At 49.9% G+C, this 26,462-nt stretch overlaps 1 protein-coding gene across 3 annotated transcripts in view; it reads left to right on the top strand.

The window, feature by feature from the left end:
* IGLON5 (IgLON family member 5) overlaps positions 1-26,462 on the top strand; it is a 110,694-nt gene that overhangs the window by 69,969 nt on the left and 14,263 nt on the right. For 2 of the 3 annotated variants that reach the window (XM_053267925.1, XM_053267924.1), the window contains exons 2-6: positions 3,028-3,106; positions 13,338-13,570; positions 16,596-16,715; positions 18,209-18,340; positions 19,685-19,805. In XM_053267925.1, coding sequence (XP_053123900.1) covers positions 3,028-3,106; positions 13,338-13,570; positions 16,596-16,715; positions 18,209-18,340; positions 19,685-19,805 — 685 coding nt within the window. Of the gene's footprint in view, positions 1-3,027; positions 3,107-11,293; positions 11,370-13,337; positions 13,571-16,595; positions 16,716-18,208; positions 18,341-19,684; positions 19,806-26,462 lie in introns of those variants that run through there. The other variant, XM_053267926.1, reaches the window with a different exon arrangement.

The raw sequence follows: 26,462 nt of genomic DNA, 5'->3' as shown, positions 1-26,462 counted from the left end.
TATACCGCTCTTCAACCAAAGTTCTCAAAGCGGCTTACATAGAAAATTAAATAATACATAAATAAGATGGCCCCCTGTCCCCAAAGGGCTCACAGTCTAAAAATAAACATAAGGCAGGTAACAGTAACAGCCTCTGGAGGGATGGTGTCTTGGGGTTGGATAAGGCGAATGGGGAAATCTTTTTTAAAGAACTCATCAACTCTGGGAGGACGCTGCCTCAGCTACGGGAGCGGGGTGTCTCCAGAGGTCCCCCCCTCTTCCCACTGGCTCCCCCCGGTCTCAAATTGGCCCTGGTTCAGATGGTTTTCAACCCATTTTTGGCAGTTTCCAGCCCGTTCTGGGCTTCTTCGCACTGGCGGTGTCCATTTTGTAGGCTGCTGCGAATGCGCACTGGCCATCTGAGTGAGCGCAGAATTATTTTTCCCCCCAATTAGAACTCCTGGGCTGGCTCAAATTCAAGCCAAACTGGGGGTCTGTTCACAGGGGGCAAAAGCTAAAATGCTCAGTTCCGTTCAAGTCCAATCTGGACTCAGACCAAACCAGGCATACCGGTTTCAAGCACACCCCTACCGGCAGCATCAGAGCCGATCCTCTTAAGTTGTCTGCAGATCCTGTTAACAGAACTCAACAGATCCTGTTAAGTTGTCTGCAGACAACCCTCAAATCTTTTCCCCAGCGATTGCCAGCTCTAGGCCTACTAACATTAGTTCACTGGAAGGGAAGGTTAGTGGGTTTCTGACAGGGGGATGGAACTGAGGAACATCAAATGAGGCATCCCTGTTGATGAGCCCTCAGGTGGCCTAGGCCATCTATGCACATGCGCGTGACCGTGCGCATGTTCAGAGGAGAAGAGAGACTTGTACCTTGAGTCATTTTCTTTCACTGGTTCTCTGTAACAGCCCAGATAGGAACTGGCAGGAAAATGCTCTTGTTGGTGGACTGACATCAACTTCTTGGCGGTTATATCACAGACTGAAAAGCAGATCTCCTGGGTTCTCTTTTGAGCTCTGGGAGCCGAGTGGAATCTAACAAGCATCTGGCTAGATTCTGTAGAAAACAGTATAATGGACCAGGTGGACCTTTGGCCTGAACCACAATGGCAGGTTTTATATAACAACAGGGAAGCAGAGCTTCCTCATCTAAGAGCAGTTTATCTGGGAACCAGATGCTGGAGACGAGCTCTGTTTGTGGACTTAATCAGTCAGTCAATCACCCCATCAATGTGTTTGTATTCCCCCTTTCCACAGAATGGTGTCTGGTCTGATCTAGCAGGGCTTTGTAATGGTCTTATGAATTCAGGCTCCTATTTTCTCTCTCATTCACTTCCATCTGTTAGAGGATGAAATCCTGGAAGCCTAAACTGTCAGGACTAGATTAATTATAGAGTGTATCTGGACAGTTGCCCAGTTCCTGATTCTTTTCTTCAGTAGGGTTTTTTTGTGTGGGGAGTGAGTGGGAGGACTCATTGCGGCTGCTGTCCGCTTTAACAATAATGTTCCTTAATGTTACAACAGAGCTATGTAATAAACGCTGCATCTTCCGATACTAAAGCTGAAACTGACCAATGCACTTCAATGCACTTCAGTGCCGTTCAGTCAACTCTGCTTTAAAGGAAGCTGCAGCCATGTTAGTGGGCCATTAATACTCCGACGGAGATGGGCATGAGTACTAGGCTAGCCGATCATGTGGTAAAACTGTTCCCAGACTGTACCATTTCAAACTCGATGGGGAAGTTGGATGCTCCCCTATGACGGAATGCCCCTGCCCACGTTAAAAACTCACTCCACTTGGAAAACATTCAGGGGAAGCAAAGGGTTTTTTGGCTGGTCTCCTTCCTGCCAAGCTAGTTATCCACATGGAGAGATTATTTTCCTCCTTGGAGGATTCAGATGGGAAATTCCCCACCTCCAGTTGAAAGTGGTAGAGTCCTGCAATGGTTTTTTCTGTCTGGCCTACTAACACATGCTGCAGAGGCACTGCGGAGCAGAGGAAAGGAAGGAGATCCAGTCAGGGTGTCTTTAATCACAGGAAGTCCACATTTGGGACCTACCTGTGGGTAGGTGGGATGCTCTGTGACAGGTAATGGTTTGGGGAATCCATACCAGGCTTCTTTGCACCATTCTAATCAAGGCAGGAGTAGCACCCAGCTAGGCTTGGACAGCCAGACATACTGCTAATGGACAGCCATGCAAACCCAATCAGTGAAGGAGGTGGAGGGAGTGATGGTGTAGGAGGCAGGATCTGGGTCAGACAGACACACCCTACTCAGATTCTCTCCCCAGCATTTTAGAGAGAGAGAGAAAGCTGCCATATACTGAGTCAGACCCTTGGTCTCTCTAGCTCAGGATTGTCTACCCAGACTGGCAGCAGCTTTTCCAAGGTTGCAGGCAGGAGTCTCTCTCAGCCCTATCTTGGAGCTGCTGCCAGGGAGGGAACTTGGGACTTTCTGCATGCAAGAATGCAGGTGCTCTTCCCAGAGTTTTTCCCCTAAGGGGAAAATCTTACAGTGCTCACACATGGAGTCTCCCATTCATATGCAACCAGGGTGGAGCCTGCTTAGCAAAAGGGACAATTCAAGCTTGCTTCCACAAGGACAGCTCTCCTGCTCTCTCTCCTCTGAAACTGTTGACCCCAGGGTTGGTATCATGAGGTTACTGCATATATTTCCTTGAAACAACATTGTGCTTTTCTGCTTTCTACACTGTGACCCTAGATTAGCCTTGCATAGCTCATCGCAGTCTGGTATTCTGGTAACGAGATGGCATCTTTTAGTGGGCCACCCGTTATGGATGTAGTGATTTCCAGTTACACAGCATTCTTCATCAGAAAGCAACATTACAAAGCCCGCGGAAGCATCCGGTGTAGCTCAAAGGCTTGCGCATCCATCCGCAGTGGTTCTGATCGGAAGCTGTATTCCTCAATGGCCACACGCTGATTTTTTGCCATCTCTGGATCTCTCAAAATGCAAGAAACTCTTTCTCAGCCACACTAATGGCCTCTTCTCTCTGTGTGTCTTTCACTGCACAGGGCTGCTGGTTCAGAGTGCGGATTTTAATCAACCTGCTGACAATTACACAGTTTGTCAGGGGGACAATGCAACACTAAGGTGAGTTACTATCCCTGGCTGGGGAGAGTGAGTGAGTGAGTGAGTGTGTCTGTATATGTCTCTGTATTGCCCTACTAAGATGTGCCTTCCCCATTCATGGTTGTTGATTTATTCATTCCATTTCTTTACCGCCCTTCCTTGAACAAACTCAGGACAGCATGTATAATGCTCCTTTTTATCTTCACAACAACCTTGTGAGGTAGGTTGGAGTGACAGGCCTGAAGTCGCCCAGTGAATTTCATGCCTGAACAAGCCTTTGAATTCTGAGCCTCCCGGAACCTAGAAAACTTTCAGGCCATGCATCCGCCTAACTCCATGGCAGAGTATCTGCTTTGCATTCACAAGGCCCCAGGTGAGGTGACTCTCCAGGTAGGCTTGGGAGAGACTGCTGCCTGAAACCTCGGAGAGCTGCTGCCAGTCAGTGTAGACCAGGGGTTCTCAATGTTGGGCCCCCAGATGTTGTTGGACTACAACTCCCAGAATCCCCAACCAAGGACCACTGGGGCTGGGGATTATGGGAGTTGAAGTCCAATAACATCTGGGGACCCAAGGCTGAGAATCCCTGGTATAGACAATACTCAAGTAGATAGGCAAAGCGTCTGACTTAGTATATGGCCGCTTCCTGTGCTCCTCTCTAGGTTTTCAGATTGGAGACTTCCCCAGCCTAAGCCAGGGCTTGAACCTTGGGCCTCTGGCACGAAGGAGCATTGCAGCATGATATCTATGCTATGTGCTGTTTATAAAGTAATGCACAAAGTATGGGAAAGAAGATGAGCTTGAACTTCTGGAGCAGGAAAGTAAATAGGAGTCTTAATGGGATGACTCACGCAGAATTGGAATGTAGCAGTGGAAGGATTTTCGTCCCGAAAAGGATAGATGCGACAGAAAGGGAGGAGTAGCATTAGATGACAAAAATGTGTACCCCGTCTTTGGTGCTTGCCTTTTTAGGGTGGCCCTGGAGGCGTGGGGCATTATGGGGTACTGCAGTTCCTCTAAGGGATGCACTTAAGGCGGTCAACAGAAAAAGGAGCTTTTTCAAGTGTGCTTGACGGAAGAGGATGAGGAAGGAAAGCGTCGCCCTGCTGATCAGAGGAGATGGTGAAATGTTAATAGGCGATAAAGAGAAGGCAGAACAGCTGAACTCCTATGTTGCCTCCATCTTCGCCCAAAAGGAGAGTTGTTACAATTTCACAAAAGCAACATGAATGGTTGGAATCAGGACTGCAATTCAAGCTGTCCAGGAAATGCCTGTCTTAATGGAGATCAGAGGTGGATGAACAGTACCCTAGTTCAAAGAACTTCCTGATGCATACTCAAAATCTCTGTGTATCATCTCTGTAGGGATGTGAGGAATGTTCCATTCTCCCTCAAAAAGGGCCGAGCTCGGAACAGAATGCCCTTCAAGTGAAGGGCCTGTTCTGAGCTTGGAACAGAACAAGCCCAGTCCAACTTGGAACGTTCCGAGCACCATTTTGTCCTCCAAAATGGTGCTGTTCTGGCCTATGTGCATGCGCGGCGGCCATTTGAATGGTCAGCACCACCATTGGCCAGAAGAGTGCCATTCTGGAGGACAAAATGGCACTCGGGATTAACTCGGAACATATCGAGTGTTCCGAGATTGTTCTTACAAAATGTCCCATGGGTTATGCATTCTGTTTCAAGCTCAAAATAGAACGCTTAATCTGTTTTGTGCACACCCCTACATCTTTGAGAAATCCCAGAGGATGGGTGAGGTACCACAAAACTGAAGGTGGGCTAATAATGTCCCAGTCTTCAAAAAGTGGGAAAGAAGGATCCAGAAACCACAAGGCTAGTCACTGATTTAGTGAAATTACTAGAACAGATTATAAAGCATTCAGACTTTAAGCATCTTGATTACAAGGTAATCATTACTACGAGCCAGCATGGATATGTCAACAATAAATCCTGCAAGACTAAACATATCTCTCATTTGATCAGATTACTAACTCAGTAGATTGTGGGAATGCAGTAGACATAATTTATCTTTATTCTGGAAAAGCATTAGGTAAAGCTCACCATAACTAGTTAACAAACTGGCCACATGGGCTAGATGATAATATCAAAGTAATACCATACTTTGAGATGGAAAACCATACTCAGAGTGCTCATCAATCGCTCCTCATCAAACTGGAGGGAGGTTGTAAAACAGGCAAAACAGTATAAAAGCAAAATAAAATAGAAACCAAATTTAAAAGTTGCATGTTAAAAAGTTAAAACCCACCAGGGATGAGCAGTAGATAAAACATTGAAAAGCCGCTCTAAAAAGATGGATCTTTAACTTTAAAAAAAACAAAACCCTAAGCGGAGGAAGCATGGTGAAGCTCTCCTGGATGGGCATCCCAAAGCTGAGGGGCCACAGCCAAAAAGGCCCTCTCTCTGGTTCTCTGCCACAAGATGTGGTGACAGCCAACAACCTGGATGGCTTGAAGAGGCGTTTGGATAACTTCATGGAGGAGAGGTCTATCATTGGCTACTAGTTAGAGGGCTTAAGGCCATCTCCAGCCTCAAAGGCAGGATGCCTCTGAGTACCAGTTGCAGGGGAGTAACAGAAGGAGGGAGGGCATGCCCTCAACTCCTGCCTGTGGGCTCCCAGAGGCATCTGGTGGGCCACTGTGTGAAACAGGATGCTGGACTAGATGGGCCTTGGGCCTGATCCAGCAGGGCTGTTCTTATGTTCTTACTTGTTCTGTCACTGTGCTATAGTTGCTACTCTGGTCCTACTCCAACCACTACACCACACTCCCTCTGAAACAGGTACTGCAGAGATTCTCTGACTCTGTGAAATAGTGCCTTCCCACACTCTTATGTTTATTAGAATTTCCATACCTGAGCCCCCCCCCACCCTTGACATTTCTTGCCATCATACCTGGAAGACAAGATGCAAAAGAGGACAGGAGGACTCCTGTGTCCTTAATAGGTGTCTAGAAGAGGGGTTTGAGCAAGTCTTTCTCACCCCACTGTGGGAGTTGTAGTCCAACCACCTTTCAGGACCCAAGGTTGGGAACCCCTGTTATGAAGGAATGACATCCTTCCTCCTCAAAGCGCCCCCTAGTGGCACACAGATCTTCCACCTGCAAATTTTCTGGCCCACCCAAGCATCCTGCCTGGTAACGGTCTCCCTGAACGGGACCTTTCCCTGACCCCGTTCTCCCATTTCCCCTTCTGTTGATCTCTCAGCCCAGTGCAATTTCATTCTGCCAGCATGCGGTTCAATAATTTAGCCCCCCTGCCTATTAAAGTTTCATCACAACATCTTGACTGTATTTAAATAAAAGATGGGCCCCCGGCAAAATGCACCGTTACCTTCTCATAACGTGTTAATAGCAGCCAGCGATGACTTACGGAACGGCTAATAACTCTGTCAAGTGCGGCATAAATTACCAGGCCTCAATTTTTTAATACTTTTGCACGGTTTCAAGATGAGACCCTTCCTTGTGTCTGAAGGAATAATATTCCCTCATCCTCCCATAAAGATCCCTGTGTCAGAGGGAATTACATATTGTAACCACACACGGGGGTCCCTTCTGTGAAAGACTTCTGTGCTTACTTCAGGTCTTGTTCTTGCCATTGGGGTCTGTGACCCCAATCCCACACCTGGCTTTCCCTGTCCCCAGGGTGACCGGATCAATCAATCAATCCTTCCATCAGTAGCACAGAAATATGCCAAATTGTACATTACGTCCAAATTAAGCCCGTTTATGCAAATATGCCCACCTGGGGGGGGGGGGCGGGCACACATGGTGCTAGGATTGACCCCTGACTTTTGTTTCTTTAATTGCTGCCTGGTATTAAAAAACAATGATGAATTTCTTTTTTTTAAAAAAATCAAGAGGAAAACGCTTCTATGGGGAGGGAGAAAGTCAGGAAAGCAATTTAGAGAGAGGGAGATTCAGCACCAAGAGAGGCCAGCAGAGAAGGGGTTGAGGACCCCCCCCCATCTGTGGTGCAAATTGCCAGTCCTGTTCCCAGGCCCAGCCAGCAGGGATTCTCAATTTTGGGTCCCCAGATGTTATTGGACTTCAATTCCCATAATCCCCACCCCCTGTGGCCTTGGGTTGGGGGTTATGGGAGTTGAAGTCCAAGAGCATCTGGGGACCCAGCATTGAGAATCCCTGCTCCAGAGCACCATGGACAGCTCCGAAGGCCAGCACCTGAGTCAAAGCAACAGGCCTCAATCCTGCAGCAAAGAACGGCTGTTGCTCCAACAAGTGCTAGCAGGCAGGTGTCATAGCGGCTGCCTAGACAAGGTGGGATTGGCCCCGCCCCTTTCCCTGGACAGGTTCTTTTCTTAAAGGGACCTTGCCCAATTGTCCCGAGGGCTGACTACAGCAACACTGGGCTGGGGTGGGGGGCTATGGTATGACCAGGGGGTCCTCAGGGGACTCCCCCAAGTCAGAGGACACAAGCAAAGCTGTGCCCTTGGGCTGAGATATGGGGGAAGGGGCACTGGCTCATTTCCCCCTGGTTCTCCCAGGTAGGGGGTCCCGTTGGCAAAGGATCACCTGGGGTCTGGATCCTGGTTTGTTCCCAACCCAGCTCATCCCATGAACTCTGTGCCTTGTCCCTCAAATGTGGGAGGCGTCCCAGATACACCATCATGACAGACTAATAGCCTTTTTGGAGAGTTTAAATACATAGAAGGGGGTATCCGATTTTAAAAGTATACCACAAAGTATACCACAATGGAGGTATACAAGTATACAGTGGCGGTATACTGGTGTACAAGTATACCAGAGTGGGAGAGCTGGGCTTGCATTAGCAAGCATGAATGGTTGTCTTTGCTAATCAGGGCCTGACCTGGTTTGCATTTGAATGGGAGGAAACATGTAAGCACTGTAAGATATTCCCCTTAGAGGATCGGTTTGCTCTAGGAAGAACATCATGGAGAAGGTTCCAAGATCCTTCCCTGGCATCTGCAAGACAGGGCTGAGAGAGATTATTGCCTGAAACCTCGGAGAAGCCGCTGCCAGTCTGTGAAGACAATAATGAGCTAGATGGACCTATGGTCTAACACAGTAGAAGGCAGCTTCATAAGAACATAAGAACAGCCTTGCTGGATCAGGCCCAAGGCCCATCTAGTCCAGCATCCTGTTTCGCACAGTGGCCCACCAGATGCCGCTGGAAGCCACAGGCAAGAGTTGAGGGCATGCCCTCCCTCCTGCTGTTACTCCCCTGCAACTGGTACTCAGAGGCATCCTGCCTTTGAGGCTGGAGGTGGCCTATAGCCCTCCAACTAGTAGCCATTGATAGACCTCTCCTCCATGAAGTTATCCAAACCCCTCTTGAAGCCATCCAGGTTGTTGGCTGTCACTACATCTTGTAGCAGAGAATTCCACAAGTTGATGATGCATTATGTGAAAAAGTACTTCCATTTGTTGGGCCTACATTTCCTGGCAATCAGTTTCACGGGATGACCCCTGGTTCTAGTGTTATGGGAGAGGGAGAAGAATTTCTCTCTATTCACTTTCTCCACTCCATGCATGATTTTATAGATCTCTATCATGTCTCCCTGCAGTTGTCTTTTTCTAAACAAAAACATTATGTTCCTATGTAAGAGGTATGCTTCCGATGTATGCTTCCTATGTTCCTGTGTAAAAGGGTGCAGGTGAGGAACTCAGAACTCCTCCCTTTCCTGTGACCTACTTCCCCAAGATCTTTGCTCTTTTGTCAAGCTCTGAGAGCATCAGTGACTGTTGTCTGGGAGCATAGTTATGGGGAGATAAGCTGGGGGCAGTGAGTTAACATTCCCTGTGCATACGTCCATTATACCTTGATTATCAGCTCCCCCTCCCCTCTTCCTACACAAACAGAGCACTTTCTCAGTTGATCATGCAGAATTGCCGGCGACGCCTCTAGTTTGTCCCCGCGGAAGCATTCGAACCCAGGTCTCCCTGCCTGCCTGCCACTTCCCCATATTGGCTCTCAATCCCAGCTGGGCCTTTTCACGGCACCAGAGCCTGTGTTCACGGGACGGGGCTGTCGCGGAGGGCGAGCAGAGCCTCTGCTTTGCATGCAGTTCAGTCCCTGCCATCTCCAGGTAGGGCTGGGAGAGATTCCCGACTGGAGCCCTGGAGAGCCTCTGCCAGTCAGAGTCAACAAAACTGAGCTTGACAAACCAATGGCTTGACTCAGTAGGCAGCAGCTTCCAATGTAGCCTGTATGGCACTTTTTGATTTTGGTTTTTTAATTTTTTGCCTCCTCCAGCAGACAGCAGGGTCTGGCGGCCAGATTCCAATCTTGTATGCTTTCTTTGTTCGCTCAACAGACATCAAAGTGAGCAGGGAGGTTCTTGAGCGAGTGCAGTCAGCTCAGCAGCAGCGGCAGTGGCGGGTGGGGCTGGGGCCCTGTGAGGCTTCCAGAGGAGCCCTCTCCCCCATAGATCCTGCCTCCACCCCCTCCCTGCACACCTCCTGCTGGAAATTGTGAGTCAGCAAGCATGCCAAGAATGTGTCACTGTCGCTCTCCACACATTCGCCCCCCCCCTCCGCCAGCCCCTCACTCCCAGCCGCCTGCAGTGAGCTGGGTTCCCACCAGCCTGAATCAGCAGAGACTCTGACCTACTTCCGAAGACCTCTCCCTCCTGCACTCTCTCTGCAGAATCGAAAGAGGAGGGGGGATGAGGTTGGAGAGGCCCTCGCTGCATTTTGCAAGAGCACAAAGAGGAAAGCGCTGGCTGCACCAGGGAGTCCAGATCCTCTAGGAATAGAGGAAGCGGCCATATACTGAGTCAGACCATGGATCCATCTCACTTAGTATTGTCTACACAGACTGGCAGCGGCTTCTCCAAGGTTGCAGGCAGGAATCTCTCTCAGCCCTGTCTTGGAGATGCTTCCAGGGAGGGGACTTGGGACCTTCTGCTCTTCCCAGTGTGGTCCCATCCCCTTAGGGGAATGTCTTTCAGTGCTCACAGTTCTAGTCTCCCATTCATATGCAACCAGGGCAGACCCTGCTTACCTAGGGGGACAAGTCATGCTTGCTAGCACAAGGCCAGGTCTCCTCTTCCCAGAACGGCCCCATCCCCTAAAGGGGAATCTCTTCCAGTGCTCACACATCTAGTCTCCCATTCAAATGAAAACTAGGGAGGACCCTGCTTCGCAAAGGGGACCATTCAAGCTTACTACCACAAGCCCAGCTCTATTAAGCCCCAGAAAGAGGGTCCTAGCAGAGAGCTGTCATGACCCACAAACTGTGTCTCCCATGGATGAATTTCCGGGCTGGATCAGACAGAGTCTAACACGTTGCCATTTTACGAGTAGGCAGTCCAGAGAATGCCGCCTTTGAGGTGCTCACACAGACAAGATCTGAGGGTCATGGCCAATCCTTGTTTTCCCTTCTACAGCCTGGGAGGTGGTGACCCCTGCTAACTGAGCAAAGAGTCACCTGTTATAGTGGTGATTCTCTTATATTTAGCACGGGGAGAGCAACTGGCCCTATCCAACCCCAGCACAGCATCCCTCCAGTGGCTGTCTCTGGTGTCTACCGTATGTTTCTTTTTAGATTGTGAGCCCTTTGGGGTCAGGGGGCTATCTTATTTATGTGTTGTTTTTCTATGTAAACCACTTGGAGAACTTTGGTTAAAGAGCGGTACATAAATATCCATAGTAGTAGTAGGACTAGCTGCCCCGGGTCTACGTTATATGTGAATGCAACCTCTCTCCCTCTCCCTCTCCCCCCACCCACCCACACATACATGATATCTTTTTGCAAGACAATCATGCAACTCTTTCTAACTTGTAATTTGGGCCTTTAAGAGACATAGTCCACGCCTCCGAGGCTCCTGGAACTATACGGCACTATAAGACCCCGTCAGGTATTCAAAGACTGGATACCCCACTAGTATCACATGAAAAGCAGCTGCGTTTGGGTCTGAAACCCCAGGAAACAGACAAGTTAAGGCAGCCACTGAGTCCATTGTTGAAATCAGCAAGCCCCGCCCTGCCCTGCCGTGGAAAGCCTTCCAAGGGCAGGTATGTCTTCCCAGCATGCTTTGCACTGCCAAGAGACTGGAAAAGCTTCGCGACATCAGCGGCTACCCTCCCATTCGCAACCAAGGAGCAGGCCAAAGCTGCTCCAGCTACAGGATCATAGAGTGTGCTGAGCGGGCTAGCATGTCGGTTGATGACAGCTGCTGTAGCCAAAGCTCTCTATGGTTGCTGTGCGGGGGAGGGCGGGCAGTAGGGATGTGGATGGAACCGGTATGCCCGGTTCGGTTTGAGTTTGAACCAGACTCGAACAGAAGCAGGCATGTTGGGCTTTGCCTCCCCGAACAGACCCATGGGTTCGGCTCGAATTCAAGCCGATCCGGGGGTTCTAATGGAGATTTTTTTTTTAAGAGACTCACCACCTCCAGGGGGTGCTGCCACAGCCGCGGGGGTCTCCAGTGGCTCCCCTCCCCCCCGCCAGCCTCCCCCTGGTCTCAATTTGGCTCATTTTGGGCCATTTTCAGCTGTCTTCAGCCTGTTCTGGGCCTTTTTGTGCTGGCGGCGGCCATTTTGGAGGCCGCCGCGCATGCGCACTGGGTCCAGCATACCAGAATTCCAGAATACCACCGGCAGACAGCTGGGTGCATACTGCAGCGTGAAGAAGGAAGAATAGCACTTTCCTAAAATTTCAGGGTCGGCCCCAATTTCAAGGGGGGAAAGAGCAGAGAGTCTCCTCCTTCCAGCCCATCTCCAGTTATCTTCGGAACACTTGTCCAATCTGTGCCTGACAGCTGTCAGGGACCACGAAATGGGATTACTTAGCGCCCACTCGCCTTAAAGGCGAGAGAAAAGCCACTCCATCAATCAAATCTGGGAGCCATGGGCAAGGAGCTGGGAGCCATGGGCAAGGAGGGGGGAAAGCCCAGAGGGGGCAGGACGGTGGCATGGGGCCGAGTGGGTCAGGGTTGGGGGGAGTGTTGTGCGGGGAATGACCGTGGTGCATTCCCAGGCCGGGGTTGCGTCTGAACATGTCAGTGCAGGAATTAAATCGGCAGCTGAGTTCACAGCGTCTGGGATCTCCCCCCCCCACCTCTCGCCCAAATGCTCATTATTTTTGTAAATCCGCAGTTTGGAAGGTGTTCAAGTTTTTAGGCCTCGATAAAAAGAGCTGTAATAACATGGGCTTTTGGACTTCAAAGGGCTTGGTAAGGAGAGACAGCCAAAGGCCTCGCCGAGGCTGTGAGGAGAACTCGGGAGTTCTCTCTCTCTCTCTCTCTCTCTCTCTCGTTCTCGCTCTCGTTTTCTCCTCCACACACACATAACGTGGCTGAAATAAACTGGATTCCCCTCCACACTTCGAGGCTGAAATGGGCCTAGCGTTTCAGCTGATTATAAATGAAGCGAGGCCTCAGTCAGGCAATGATAGCTGGTTCTCTCGAGGCCTCGATGTGCAGGTTTTGCAGGTTTAGGTCATTGTCATGGTCCCTCTGTGGCAGACATGACAGCCAGACCCCTTCAGCCTCTCCTAGCTGCATAGAAGGGCCGCCCCGGGCATGAATGGGAGACTAGAAGTGTGAGCACTGGAAGCTATTCCCCTCAGGGGATGGAGATGCTCTGGAAAGAGCATATAGCTTCCAAGTTCCCTCCCTGGCAGCATTTCCATGATAGGGATGAGAGAGATTCCTGCCCTTCACCTTGGAGAAGCTGCTGCCAGTCTGTGAAGACAATACTGAGCTTGATAGACCACTGGTCTGACTCAGTATATGGCAGCTTCCTATGTTCCTAAGTTGTCTTATACTGAGTCAGGCCATTTGTCCTTCTGTCTCAGTGTTGTCTACACTGACTGGCAGCAGTTCTCCAAGGCTTTGGGCAGGAGTCTCTCCCAGCCCTACCGGAAGATGCAGGATATCCTGGGGATATCTTACAGCAGTTAGTGCTCAGATGGAGTCACGAATATGACAACGATGTATGTTTATATATCGCTTTTCAACAAATGTTCCCAAAGCGGCTTACATAGATATAAATAAATAAAGATGGCTCCCTGTCTGCAAAGAGCTCACAATCTAAAAAAGAAACATAAGATGGACACAAGCAACAGTCACTAAAGGGATGCAGTATCTAGTCTGGGGACGGACAGGGCCAGTTGCTCTCCCCTGGCTAAAAAGAAGAGGATATAGAGTCACCCATCCAAATGCAAACCGAGGTGGACCCTGCTTAGCAAAGGGGCCGATTCATGCTCGTCGTCCTGCTGATCTGTCTTTCCACCTTCTTCTCTCCCTCCTCCACAGCTGCTTCATAGACCAGCAGGTAACCCGCGTGGCGTGGTTGAACCGCTCCAACATTCTCTACGCCGGCAATGACAAGTGGTCCATCGACTCACGGGTGCAGCTGCTGACCAACAGCCTCTCCGAGTTCAGCATAGTCATCACTCACGTGGACGTATACGACGAAGGTCTCTACACTTGCTCCTTCCAGACGCAGGACAAGCCCCACACTTCACAGGTGTATCTCATCGTCCACGGTAAGGGGACAGGGCTTGGGTCCTCTAGCCTGCTTCCGATTTCTGGATTTGCATATGTGGTCCATCTCGCTCAGTGCTGTCTCCACTGCTAGGAAGCTGATCTCCCAGGTTTCAGGCAGGGGTCTTTCCCCCAGCCTCACCTGGAGATGCCGGGGATTGAACCTGGGACCTTCTGCATTCAAAGCTGGTGCTTTCCCACTGAGCTATGGTGCTCAGGGGGATATGAACGCATAAAGCGACCTTATGCTGAATCAGTTGTGTAGCAAAGGGAATTAGCCTGCTTCCAAATGCTGGATTTGAATGTCCAGCGCAGTATTTTTGAATGTCCAGCGCAGTATTTTGTACATAGTCCAGAAACTGCAGTAGGTTCAGAATGCGGCAGCCAGGCTGGTCTCTGGGTCATCTAGGAGAGACCATATTATTCCTGTGTTGAAGGAACTCCACTGGCTGCCAATACGTTTCCGAGCAAAATACAAGGTGCTGGTCATTACCTATAAAGCCCTAAACAGCTTAGGCCCTGGGTATTTAAGAGAACGTCTTCTTCGCCATGAACCCCACAGCCTGTTAAGATCATCTGGAGAGGTTCATCTGTGGTTGCCGAGTTGGCGGCTACTCGGGAATGGGCCTCCTCTGTTGCTGCCTCTGGACTTTGGAATGCACTCCCCTTTAAAATCAGAGCCTCCCCATCTCTGGCAACTTTTAAAAAGGCAGCAACTCTACAAAGTTTCAGGCAGGAGTCTCTCCCAGCCCTACCTGGAGATGCTGCCAGGGATTGAACTTGGGACCTTCTGCATGCAAAGCAGATGCTCTACCACTGGGCTGCAGAATGCTCCTGCTGAATACTAGAAGCTGCCTTCTGTGGAGTCAGATCATCGGTCCATCTAGCTCAGTATTGCCGACACTGACTGGCAGTAGCAGGGTTTCTCCCCAGCTTTACTTGGAGTTGCCAGGAATGGAACTTGGGAGTCTCTGCATGCAACGCCGGTGCTTTTTGAGCTACGGCCCTGCAGGGGACTGAAGCCTCCTGATGCTGAGTCAGAATATTGGCAGATCTAGCTCATGATTGCCTTCAATGATGGCAGCAGCAATCTGGGGCTTCATACAGGGGGCTTTCCCGGCCCCGCCCAGCCTGGATCTGTCAGGGATCAATCTTGGGACCTTCTCCCTGCCAGAATGACATGATAATTTCCCTTCCAATTTTTCCTAACCAATGGAGGTCCGAGGGTCCTCTCGTTCTTTGCATCTGTACAGAAGGGAGTGTTTTATAAATAGCACCCCCGGAGAAGGGCTGGACACGGAATCTCTAGTCAGCTGTCAGGCTCTGCAGAGACTCCCCTCCTCTCTCCTCCGGTTCTTTTTCTGATTCCCAGCCACCTCCTGGATTTCTGCAGCATTGGCAAAAGCCAGGACTGCAAGCCTACCCACCCCATAATTACACCCACCCCCTCCCATGACTGCCTGAGCTGGGAAGCTGGTACAATAGGAACTGATTGGACCCCGGTCCGGAACGAGCAGGCTGAGCGTCAGGAAACAGATGTTCCTCATTTCTCCATCATGCGCTGCTTTTCCCTACGTCACCCCAACCTATCAGGGCAGACAATGGGGATCGTTAGACCCAGTCAGGAAAAAAGCAATTTCTTTTTGGGGGGCTCTTCCGCTGGGGGCACAGAAAACAGTCATTGGAAATTAACCCCCGAAAGCAGCGGCATGGGGATTTGCTGAGGTGGCATGCAAAATGCAGCTGCTTCTGGGGTGGGGCAGCCATTGCTACAAGGGTGAGTAACCCCCCCCCACACACACACACACCAGTGTTCCCTCTAAGGCGTGCGCACGTGCGTGTGCTCACCGGTTTTTTGATGTCCGCTCAGTAAATTTTAGATCCCGCTTAGATTGAATCAGGAAGGCCCCACTCTGAATGCACACTGCCTTGATACTGCCCCCCAGAACAAAACTCATTCTGCACAGAGATGGTGGGGGGAATAGAGATAACACTGCCCCACAATGAGATCAGAAGACCTGTATGTCTTGCAAGGACCCCAAGGGGGTACAGTGTATCTCAGCTGGCCCCAAATACGGAGTGGCATTATACTTGCCCTTACAGAACTCCCCTTATTGGGGGCTCTGGGCAGATCTGGCTTCCGACACCTCATATTTCTCCTATTGAAGCGAATTGCAACCATGATCTTTTATGGGAGAGATGCTAGGAGGTTGTCCAGTAACACCACTAAGGAGAGGCTAGTCTGCTTCATGACCTTAATGACCTCCGATATTAAGACTGTAGTTTGCTTCTCTTTGCCTAGCTCCAGCATGGCTCCTGATTCTTGGTCACACCAGGGTGTGACAGAATGCGGAACATACCATATTTACCCAAATAGAAGACAACACTGAATTTAAGGCGACTGCTTAAAAATACAGATTAAATGTAGCCTATGCTTGTGGCACAGTGGGGAAATGCATGACTAACAAGCAGAAGGTTGCCGGTTCGAATCCCCGCTGGTACTATATCGGGCAGCAGCGATATAGAAAGATGCTGAAAGGCATCATCTCATACTGTGCAGGTAGAGGCAATGGTAAACCCCTCCTGTATTCTACCAAAGAAAATCACAGGGCTCTGTGGGCGCCAGGAGTCGAAATCGACTTGACGGCACACTTTATACTTGTATTTACCTGAAAGGAAGACTAGTCTTGAATTCAGGTAAATATGGTAATAAGAATTCCAGAGGATCCATGTGGGGTTGCCAACTAACCACCAAAAGGCTAGCCAATCTTGTGATTTCACAGCAGTGTGAGATATAAACATTAGCAAGCGAAAATTTTTCACCGCATGGAGAAAACCACGATCATTTCCTAACCTCTGCAGATTAGGGGGTTATGAAAGGCACCACTAAAAATTGTCCGATTCAAAATCTGACCTCGAAAATTAGATAAAGTGGGTGCCGTCTTAGAGAGGACAGCACCACCTAGTGGCTGGAGGCCCAAACCGCCTTCATACTCACTGCTTGTTTGTCTCCTCCAACCTCTGCAGTCCCAGCTCGGATTGTGAACATCTCCTCAGCCGTGACTGTTAATGAGGGAAGCAACGTGAATCTGCTCTGCCTAGCAGTGGGGAAGCCAGAGCCAACGGTCACCTGGCGGCAGCTGAAAGGTAAGGGAGACTGGAGGGGGAGAAGAGGAGGGCTGAGATTCACCCCATTAGTCCCCTGTTTTGGCAGAACTGTGCTCACCGTTTGAGCCTCTGATTTACAGCGAGAACCAGAGAAAGCAGAGAAAAAGCCCAAAGAAATGCAACAACATGTATCCAAGTGGCGTATGGATAATCTCAGCTTTCAGTTTCTTGGAATGGGGGTCAAATTTATTCTCCTTTAGATTGCAAAAGTAGTTGAAAGGGTGTGAAATATCAGTTGTCGAGGGAGGTGGGGAGCAGGGTTGACCAGACTTTGCAGTGGCTGCCAGCCTTAATTTAAGGTCTCATGTTATACATACCTCCTTGGTCCTCCCCCAAGACAAGCAGAAGGCAGTGCTTCGTTTGCAGAATTTATTCTGCTCGCAGAATGCCACTGGCTTCAATGCGGAATTCCAACTCCTTTATCAGAGGACATGCAGCCTTCCTTGTAAGACAACAGTGACTGCCTGTATATGTGGCAGCACTAATCTTATTTTGGAGCATTTGGGTTCCAGGCAGGGTGTGGGGTCTCCAAATATGCGGGATCAGAAATTTAAATTTTGATTGCAAGCAAGAATTCAGTCTCTATGGGGAAACTACGGAATAGGCTACTCAAAGATGAGACAGTCAAAGAATTCTGCCATCCTCAACACAGGGCTGGTGGCAGAGGACTGAATTAGCAATGCCCGTTAGGTGCTATAACAGCAGAAGCAGCAGCAACAGCAACAATAATAATATCCCTACACAATCCTCAAGCTGACCTCAGCTCATCAACCAAGTATGCCGACCTTTGAGGGGCTGTTCATATCTAGGGGTTTGTCAGCTCCCCTATTCTTTTCCATCCCAAAGAGGCAAGTACAGAGGAAGCTGCCTTATACTGAGCCTGACCATTGGTCCATCTAGCTCAGTATTGTCTACACAGACTGGCAGCAGCTTCTCCACCAGGGAGGGAACTTGGAACCTTCTGCTCTTCCCAGAGTGGCGCCATCCCCTAAGAGGAATATCTTCCGGTGCCCACACATGTCGTCTCCCATTCAAAATGCAACCAGGGTGGACCCTGCTTAGCAAAGGTGACAAATAATGCTTGCTACCACAAGACAAGCTCTCCTCCATAACCTGGGACCTTCTGCATGCACAGCAGATGTGTAACCACTGTGCACAACTAATAAATAGGTTTTTCAAGCCGGGGGGAGGGAAGCAAGGGGTCTCCACTCATAGATCTTGCTTGGGTTCTGTCCAGCTGGGCCTTGTCCCAACCTGCTTTAAACTCTAGGTTCCTCCGCCCCGTGTCTTCTAACCCATAACCCCTGCGTTGTCCTCGCAGCCCCCGGTGCGAGGCCGCCCCGCGTGCAGGAGGCATTGATAACCGTTGTGTTGTTATATGTCTTTCTTGTGTGTAAGTCTGTGTTTGTGTCTGTCTCCCTACCGCTGGCCCTGACCCCTTCCCCACCGCCCCCCTGCTCCCTCCCCCACAGATGGATTCACCAGTGAAGGGGAGTACCTGGAGATCACGGAGATCAACCGGCAGCAGGCCGGGGAGTACGAATGCATCACAGCAAACGGCGTCTTGGCACCAGACAGCAAGCGCGTCATGATCACCGTCAACTGTGAGTGTCGCCCTTATCGCTTCCCTGCCTGGTCCTCTTTCCTCACAGGGGCCGTCAGTGTCCCTTGGGGGCATAGAACGTAAGAGCCCTACGGAGTCAGTGCAAAGGCCAATCAGGTCTTGCATCCCGTTTCACACATTAGCCAATCAGATGCCTCTGGGAAGCCCACAAGCAGGGCAGGAAAACAAACGCCCCTCTGTGCTGTTATACCTCTTCCAGCAACGGATGTCCAGAGGTATACTGCCTCTGGACATAGAGGTTCCACATAGCCATTATGACTAATATATTCTGTGCCCTTTCTGATATTTATAGTGCTGAATTGTGTTTGTGTTTTCTTGTTCGTTTTATGTGATGCATTGTTTATACGTTATCGTTTTGTGTGTTTTAAACAAGAAAATGGAAAATAATAATAATTCAAAAATAAAAATAATCCCCGGGCACTGGATGGCCAGCTCCTAAAAGGAGTCGAAGGGAAAAAACCAACACCCAACAACACCTGGGAATTCAAGTCTGGTTACCCCTGCATTAGGTGGTTGGTTTGCGATGGAATCTCCTGATGGGTTTTTATTTACTTTTCCATTTAGCGATGTTTAGCTGCTTTCCCAACATGGTTCTCAAAGCAGGTTACGATCAAAATAAAATGCCAATAAAATCACGGAGGATAACAATAAAAACATTATGAACGGGACAAATTAAAACAAAGAGCAAGCAGTGAAACAGCATTGAGCCATTAAAACAAAACCTGTTTGTAGAAGGAGTGGAAGTGGGCAGAAGGTTCTCTAATGAATTGGGTGGTGGTTGAGAGTGAAGGAGGGGGCCAAAGTCCTGACCGCTTCCAGATTTTCATGGGGAGGCCCATTTTCACCCCAAACTCAGGGGCGGCCAGCTGCTAGCTACCATTTTTTGAAAGGAGAGGTAAACTCATCAGCAATCATGATGTCGGGGTTCCCAACCTTGGGCCTCCAGATGTTGCTGGACTACAGCTCTCATCATCCCCTGCCATTATAGCGGGGGGATGATGGGAGTTGTAGTCCAACACCATCTGGAGGCCCAACGTTGGGAATCCCTGGGTTAGTATAACTTCTACTATGGCCCTCAAATTGCCCGTTGGAAAGGTTCAAGGCAAGGAAGACCATCAGCTGAGGGGCAGGAAGCTGCAAGTTCATGATGTTCACAAGGTCCAACATTTGTTTGTTTGTTATTTCTCTGTGTAAACAGCCCTGAGCCATTTTTGGAAGAGCAGTATAGAAATTGAATGAATGAATGAATGAATGAATGAATGAATGATGCTGTAACGCACCCACTAATGTGCATCTCCATTTGGTTGACGTTCTCTCTTTCCAGACCCTCCCACCATCACGGACGTCAAGGACTCGCGCTCCCTAGTAGGCAAGACAGCCCTGCTACGCTGTGAGGCCATGGCTGTGCCGCCTGCCGAATTCCAGTGGTTCAAAGAGGACAAACAGTAAGCCGCTCTCCTGCTCTCTTCTGGGCCAGCTCCAAGACTGGCAACTGTTTCCTCCTGTCAGTCAGTTGCCAATTGATCCAATTGCCAATCAATTGATCCAGTTGTCAGTTCAGAAGTGCAGGCACTTCCCCTTATACCCCTGCTAGCCACACGTGCCGTGACAGCCACACCCCTCACTTAGGAGAGCTGGTCTGGTGGTTCCAAGCATGACTTGTCCCCTTAGCTAAGTAGGGTCTGCCCTGGTTGCATATGAATGGGAGACTAGAACTGTGAGCACTGAAAGACATTCCCCTAAGGGGATGGGACCACACTGGGAAGAGCAGAAGGTTCCAAGTTCCCTCCCTGGCAGCATCTCCAAGAGAGGACTGAGAGAGATTCCTGCCTGCAACCTTGGAGAAGCTGCTGCCAGTCTGTGAAGGCAATACTAGGCTAGATAGACTAATGGTCTGACTCAGTATAGGGCCGCTTCTTAGCCCCTCAGATATCTGAAGACAACTATCATGCCTCTCTTGCATCTTCTTTCTAAGATCAACATACCCATCTCCTTCAACCGCTCGTCATTGGACCTGGTCTGCACTGTCCTTTGGACCAGTTTATCAACATCCTTCAGAAAGGATGTTGATAAACATAGGTCTTTCCCAGACCTACTTGGAGATGCTGCCAGGGATTGAACCTGTGACCTTCTGCATGCAAAGCCCCTCCAATTCAAGCCTGGCTGATGAATTTCATCCACTTCCCTGCTTCTGAGAGCACCTTCTTTTGCTTTCCACACCTTTCCCCGCCAGTATTTAAGGAAGAAATCCCAAGGGAGCGTCATCCAGTAAGAATACTGCCACGAGCCATATTAGTCAACCAATGTCACATGGGTTCCGCTAGCAAATTCTGATCTTATTAGACACACTCACGGCACGTACTCACAATCGCTTAATGCAGATTAATTTCTGACCTGCCAAGCTGAACACGACCCATCCATCATGTATGGCGCCTCCCCCCCAGGAGTTGAAAACTTGCTGACTGCAGATACGGAGTGTCGCCTAGCAGCTAACAGACCCAATGCTTGGCTGGTGGGCTGTGTTAAGGAGATACTTTGTGGGGTGAGGCAGAGGCTGTTTCTGCCCACACCTTCCCCAGTGCTTTTGGCCTGATCCTTTCCCCCTTCGCCCACCCCGCACATACTGTATTTGCCCAAATCCAAGACGAGGATTTCCACCAGCTCCTTTCTATTAAAAGTAGGGGGATTGTCTTGAATTAGGGGTTTGCTCGAACCATGGTTCAAGCACCGGTTCGAGCCCTGGTTGGGAATGGGGAGCGAGAGCTTTAAGAAAGAGGTACCTGCTCTCCATCATGGAGCGATGGAGAGCAGGTAAGGACCTGCTCTCCAATTTCTTAAACTTCCCTTCCCTGCTCCCAACCACGGCTCAAACTGGTGCTTAACCGCACTTCGAGCACACCCCCTCTCTTGAATTCAGAGTCCTCCTTTTGGGGGTAAATACAGCTGTATTTGACCTCTGTCTTTTAAGGCATCGTCTTAAATTCAGCGTCGCTTTCTCTTCAGAGAAATGTGGTACCTGTAGACCAGTTTTGCCACAGCTAACAATATTCATCAAGCAGCGACATATGTAATGCTAAAGGGGGAATCTCCAGGTTGCAGTCTGGAAGCCTTAATTCACACAGGGCGGCTCTTTCGTGAGGCGAGTTGCAGCAGCAGCCTCAGGTGGCAGAAAACTGGGGTGCCAGCCAGATGGCAAGATGTCCCCTGCCGCCACTATTCTCCGGGACCAATCTGACCCCTGTAAACTTTCCTCTCCTCTGACTCTTTGCAAAGTTTCCAAGAAAGATGGGGAGAGAAGAGGAGACTGCTGGCACCATGCCCTCTTCTCCCTCTTCCCATGCCACTTTCAGTGTCTGCAGGGTTGGTTTTGAAAGGGGGCTGACCCCCGCAGTCAAGGGGGAAATCAGCATCCTGCACTTTGCCTCTGGCGCTGTAATGGGCAGACAGAGGCCTCATTCACACATAACGCAGAACCTGAAGTTCCCCCAGTCTGAGATATGGAGGGAACCTGAGGTTGGCACTGCAGCCAATCACATATCTCAGTTTGTTGGATGTAGCCAAGCTGAGCTGGAGCTACACACCTTGGCCTGGGCTCCCAGCGAGGACCTGGATGCTATCCCAGCCTGCCTTTCTCCAACTTGAAGCAATTAGTCCCGATGGCAAAGGGGGTTGGGTTCACCTGGAATGAATGAGAGGCTTTCTTATGTTCTTATAATTAATCTATGGAATTCTCTGCCACGGGATGTGGTGATGGCCACTAGCTTGGACGGCTTTAAGCAGGGCGAAGACAAATTCATGGAGATCAGGTCTATCAGTGGCTACTAATCCTGATGGCTATAGGCCACCTCCAGCCTCACAGGCAGGATGCCTCTGAATACCAGTTGCAGGGGAGCAACAGCAGGAGAGGGGGCATGCCCTTAGCTCTTGCCTGTGAGCTCCTCAGCAGCATCTGCCTGGCCACTGTGGGAAACAAAACGCTGGACTACATAGGCCTTGGGCCTGATCTAGTAGGGCTTTCCAGAGGTGCATGAAGAGTGTGTTTTCAGACACAACAGGCTCTTGATGTGGCACCATACCTGCTTTGTCAAGCCGACTTCAAATACAGAAGTCTGTTGATGTCCCCACCTCAACATGACGTCCCTGCATTGGTGTGGGTTCAAATGATCCCGGACAAGTCAGTTGACGCTGTTGTGAGTAGGTTCCATGTTGGGTGCAGAGAGCCTCACAACAGTCACATGCAGGGCTGTGCAACTACATGGCTGTACAACATTTGGCCCTCCAAATGTTTTTGGACTTCAACTCCCATCATTCTCAGGCAGAGCGGCCAACAGTCTGGGTTATGGGTGTTGTAGTCCAACAGCTTCAGGAGGACCAGAGTTGTGCCTCAGTAACCCACAGGCTTATTTTTTAGTGTGTCCGCAGTGATTTGGCAACTGGGCAGGAAGGAATAGATCTGAAGGCTGAGCAGAGAGATCCCCGAAGGGTTGAGCAAAGCTGTTTTTCTTCCTTTTTATGCAGCCGGAACAGCTAAAGCCTCTTCCTCGGGCCCCACATTGTGGTGTTGCGGAGGCTGGCCCCTGACAGCGTGATTTGCAGTTATCTCCAGAGCAGTGTTCCAATGTTAGGCTGGCGATAAAAGTTCATGGTTCAAGCCTCTTGCGTCTCCGGGGGGTTGTTTGTGGTTAGAACAATGCAACGGAAAGAAAACGCGGCTCTTTACCTTATTTCATTAGGGAACGGTGAAAGAGCTGTAGACGCGCCAAGCGCAAGAGGGGGCAGGGAAGGAAGCCGCCCAGGAAGGGATATCAAGGAAGGCATAAAGAAAGACAGAGATGCCGGAGTTGTCAGGAAAAGGAGTGCGGGGGGGGGGGGAGTTTACAATCAAATCACTAGAAGTCATAAAATGCTGACCTCGTAGCTGATCAACAAGCCAACAGGACTTAATTTGAGCTGAGAATAGAGGCCCAGTTGCAAGATATGCAGAGAGCTGTGATGCAGTCAGGTCTCCTGATATTTGTATTTTTGCTTAGATCTCCCTCCCTCCCTCCCTTTCCTCCCTCTCTCTCTCCCTCCCTCTCTCTCCTTCCCTCGCTCTCTCTCTGTGGGGGTGTGGGGGGTGCGATTCCAGATGTGATCAAAGCAGAGGCACTGGGGGGAAAGAGTGTTTCACCTTCCCACCAGTGTTCCCCCTAAGAGGGATTCCTAGACGTTGTTGACTACAAGTCCCACAAGCTCCCAGCAAAAGCCATTGCAACTGGGGATTCTGGGAGTTGTAGTCAACAACATCTGGGAATCCCTCTTAGAGGGAACACTGTTTCTCACCCCATGCTATTTTTCTGACCAACATTGAACTATGCCCCCCGTCTCACACACACACAAACACACACACACACACGGGCATAGAAAGCCCTGAAGGGGCCCGTGTTCAAGAATTGAAGATGCCCCCCTCCCTCTTTTTTGTGGCACCACGTTTTTTGTTTTTGTTTTGGTGACATAAAGTTTCCGGCTCTTGCCCCCTCGCGTGCCCTGGCAACCTTCCTCACCTTTCCACCGGCTCCCTCGCTCACCCCCTTGCTGTTTCTCCCTCCTTCCCTCATGCTTGCCAGCCTCGACTTCACCTGGAAAAGCCAGCCTGCTCCTCCTTTCCAACAGAGCAGCTCAGAGCCAGAAGCGTAGGGAGGCTGGTGGTAGCCCGTGTGTGGTCGCTGCCGCGGCCCCCTGACCCTGCCCCTGCATCTGACATCAGATGCAGGGGTGTGGTCTCCCTCTCAAGCGGGGCCGCACATCCCCGTTTGGGAAGGAGATCGATCAGCCCCACTGTGTTGGCAGTGAGACCAGGAGTGGCTCTCCCTGCCTTTAAGGCAAGGAGAGTCACCCTGGCCATGCTGCCAATGCAGCGAGGGCCAATTTCAGTTCCAAACAGGGCCCCATTTGGAAACAAAACAAGGCCCCTTCGTGTTCGGCATCGGACGTGGGGGGCGTGTCTGAGCCCCCGATTGGTAGCTTTGAACCTGTTCACCCAATGCTGGCTCCCCCCTGCTCAGAACAACTTGTTGAGCTGGAGCAGTGAGATCCCTCGCTGGCTTGCTGGCTTGCTGGCCCCACCCAACTTTGACCAGAAAACCTGGAGCAGCGCAGGGCTCAGGAAGCTGCAGAGCGGGTGTTAGTGATTGGATATGCTCCCGCCAGGGCCCCCCACCCGCCCCGAGACTTTAAGAGGGGGTGCCTGCAGCTGGGGCACCCTCGCTCAGTGGTAGTGTCAGGGGCGGTGGCAGCGGCCCCTTGAGGGAGGCGGCCCGGGTTCTTTGAACCCGTTCGCTCAATGGTGGCTCCGCCCCTGCACACTCATATTTCTATTTTGCCCAGCAGGGGTGAAACATTTGTGGGGCCACGTTCACCCATAGGAACCTGCCAGGATCCTCAGATTGGAATGTAGGAAACTGCCTTGTAGTGAGTCAGACCATTGACCCATCTAGCTGAGAGTTGTCTACATTGATTGGCAGTGACTCTTCAGGGTTTCAGGCAGGGGTCTTTCCTAGCCCTGCCTGGATATGCCTGAGATTAGGGGTATGCCCAGAACCAGTTTGGCCAGTTCTAGGTCCAGCCAAACCAACCACCAAATTGGGCCAAACTGGTTTTCATGGGCCAGTTTGGGGAATATACTTGTAAAGGGGGATCCGGAGAGGGCTGTGGAATACGCTCCCTATAGATATCCACGGCTTAAGATCTTTGATTGATTGATTGATTGATTGATTAAATGTCATCAAGTTGGTGTCGACTCTTAACGACCACATAGATAGATTCTCTCCAGGATTATCTGTCTTTAACTTGGCCTTGAAGGTCTCTCACTGGTGCATTTGTTGCTGTCATCATCGAGTCCATCCACCTGGCTGCTGGTCGTCCTCTTCTTCTCTTCCCTTCAACGTTTCCCAGCATCATGGACTTCTCAAGGGAGCTGGGTTTTCGCATAATGTGTCCAAAGTATGATAGTTTGAGACTGCTCATTTGTTCCTCGAGTGACAATTCTGGATTGATTTGTTCTATGATTCATTTGTTTGTTTTCCTGGCTGTCCATAGTATCCTCAAAAGTCTTCTCCAGCACCAAAATTTAAGGTCCTTTGCAGTCTTTAAAAGAGCCCTAAAGAGACATCTTTTTAGCCAGGCCCTCAGTGATTTTTAAATGATTTTTGTTTTAATTTTAAAATATTTCAATGGGCTATTTATTTTATTTTTATTTGTTTGCAGTCATGTGAACCATCTAGAACTCTCTGGGTTAGGCGGTATTAAAAATACATACGTACATACATAAAAGGCACAGGCAATCGCCAGATAGAACATGTTTAAAGTTGTGGGACAGGGGAGAGAAGATGTTAGATTAGTCTATTGGCCCCAAGAAGAAGGGGTGTGGGGAATACTATCTTTGCTGCCACATTTAATAGTGATGAAGCATCTCGCTCAGGAATGGTAGACACACACACACACACACACGCCATGTAAGAGGGAGGCCGGTGAAATGCGATTTGGGATCGACTGCTGCCATGGGGATTGTGCTCCTGCGGAAGATGGATCACCTGTCTGACAGGCCCAAGCAGAGATGAACAGCCGATGGGGCCGCGGGAGGGTGGTCCTGGGGAGGTGTGGAAACTGCCAGGCAGTCCTTTGATTACATCAGCAGATTCAGCTTCTCCAGTACCTCTGTTATCTGTTGATTTCTAGGGAGCTTTTGAAATTCTCCCCACCCCAAATTCGGGAGTTCTGAGCTTTCGAATTCCCTGACCTTGTTTCTGGAGTGGTACCAATGCGTTAGAAACCTGCTGTCCTTCCGCTTTTGATTTCCTTCTTAGATCTACACACACACACACACACACACACACACACACACGGGTTTGCTGCATCTTTTATGTATGCATCTTTTTTCTTGGCAAGTTACTGATGCGCTCCAGCGCCTATGTACCTTGCTAGAATTGCAGCACAAGAAAACAATCACATGATCAGGATTTGTGTGTGTGTGTGTGTGTGTGTGTGTATGCGCTACAATCTCATCAAAGTGCACATTGATTGATTGATTGATTGATTGAAAATTTATTGTATACCACCTCCTC

The sequence above is a fragment of the Hemicordylus capensis genome, chromosome 7 (genome assembly GCF_027244095.1).
Source record: "Hemicordylus capensis ecotype Gifberg chromosome 7, rHemCap1.1.pri, whole genome shotgun sequence".
NCBI lineage: Eukaryota > Metazoa > Chordata > Lepidosauria > Squamata > Cordylidae > Hemicordylus > Hemicordylus capensis.
The sequence above is the reverse complement of the archived record's forward strand: the minus strand, read 5'-3'. Positions and strand labels throughout refer to the sequence as shown.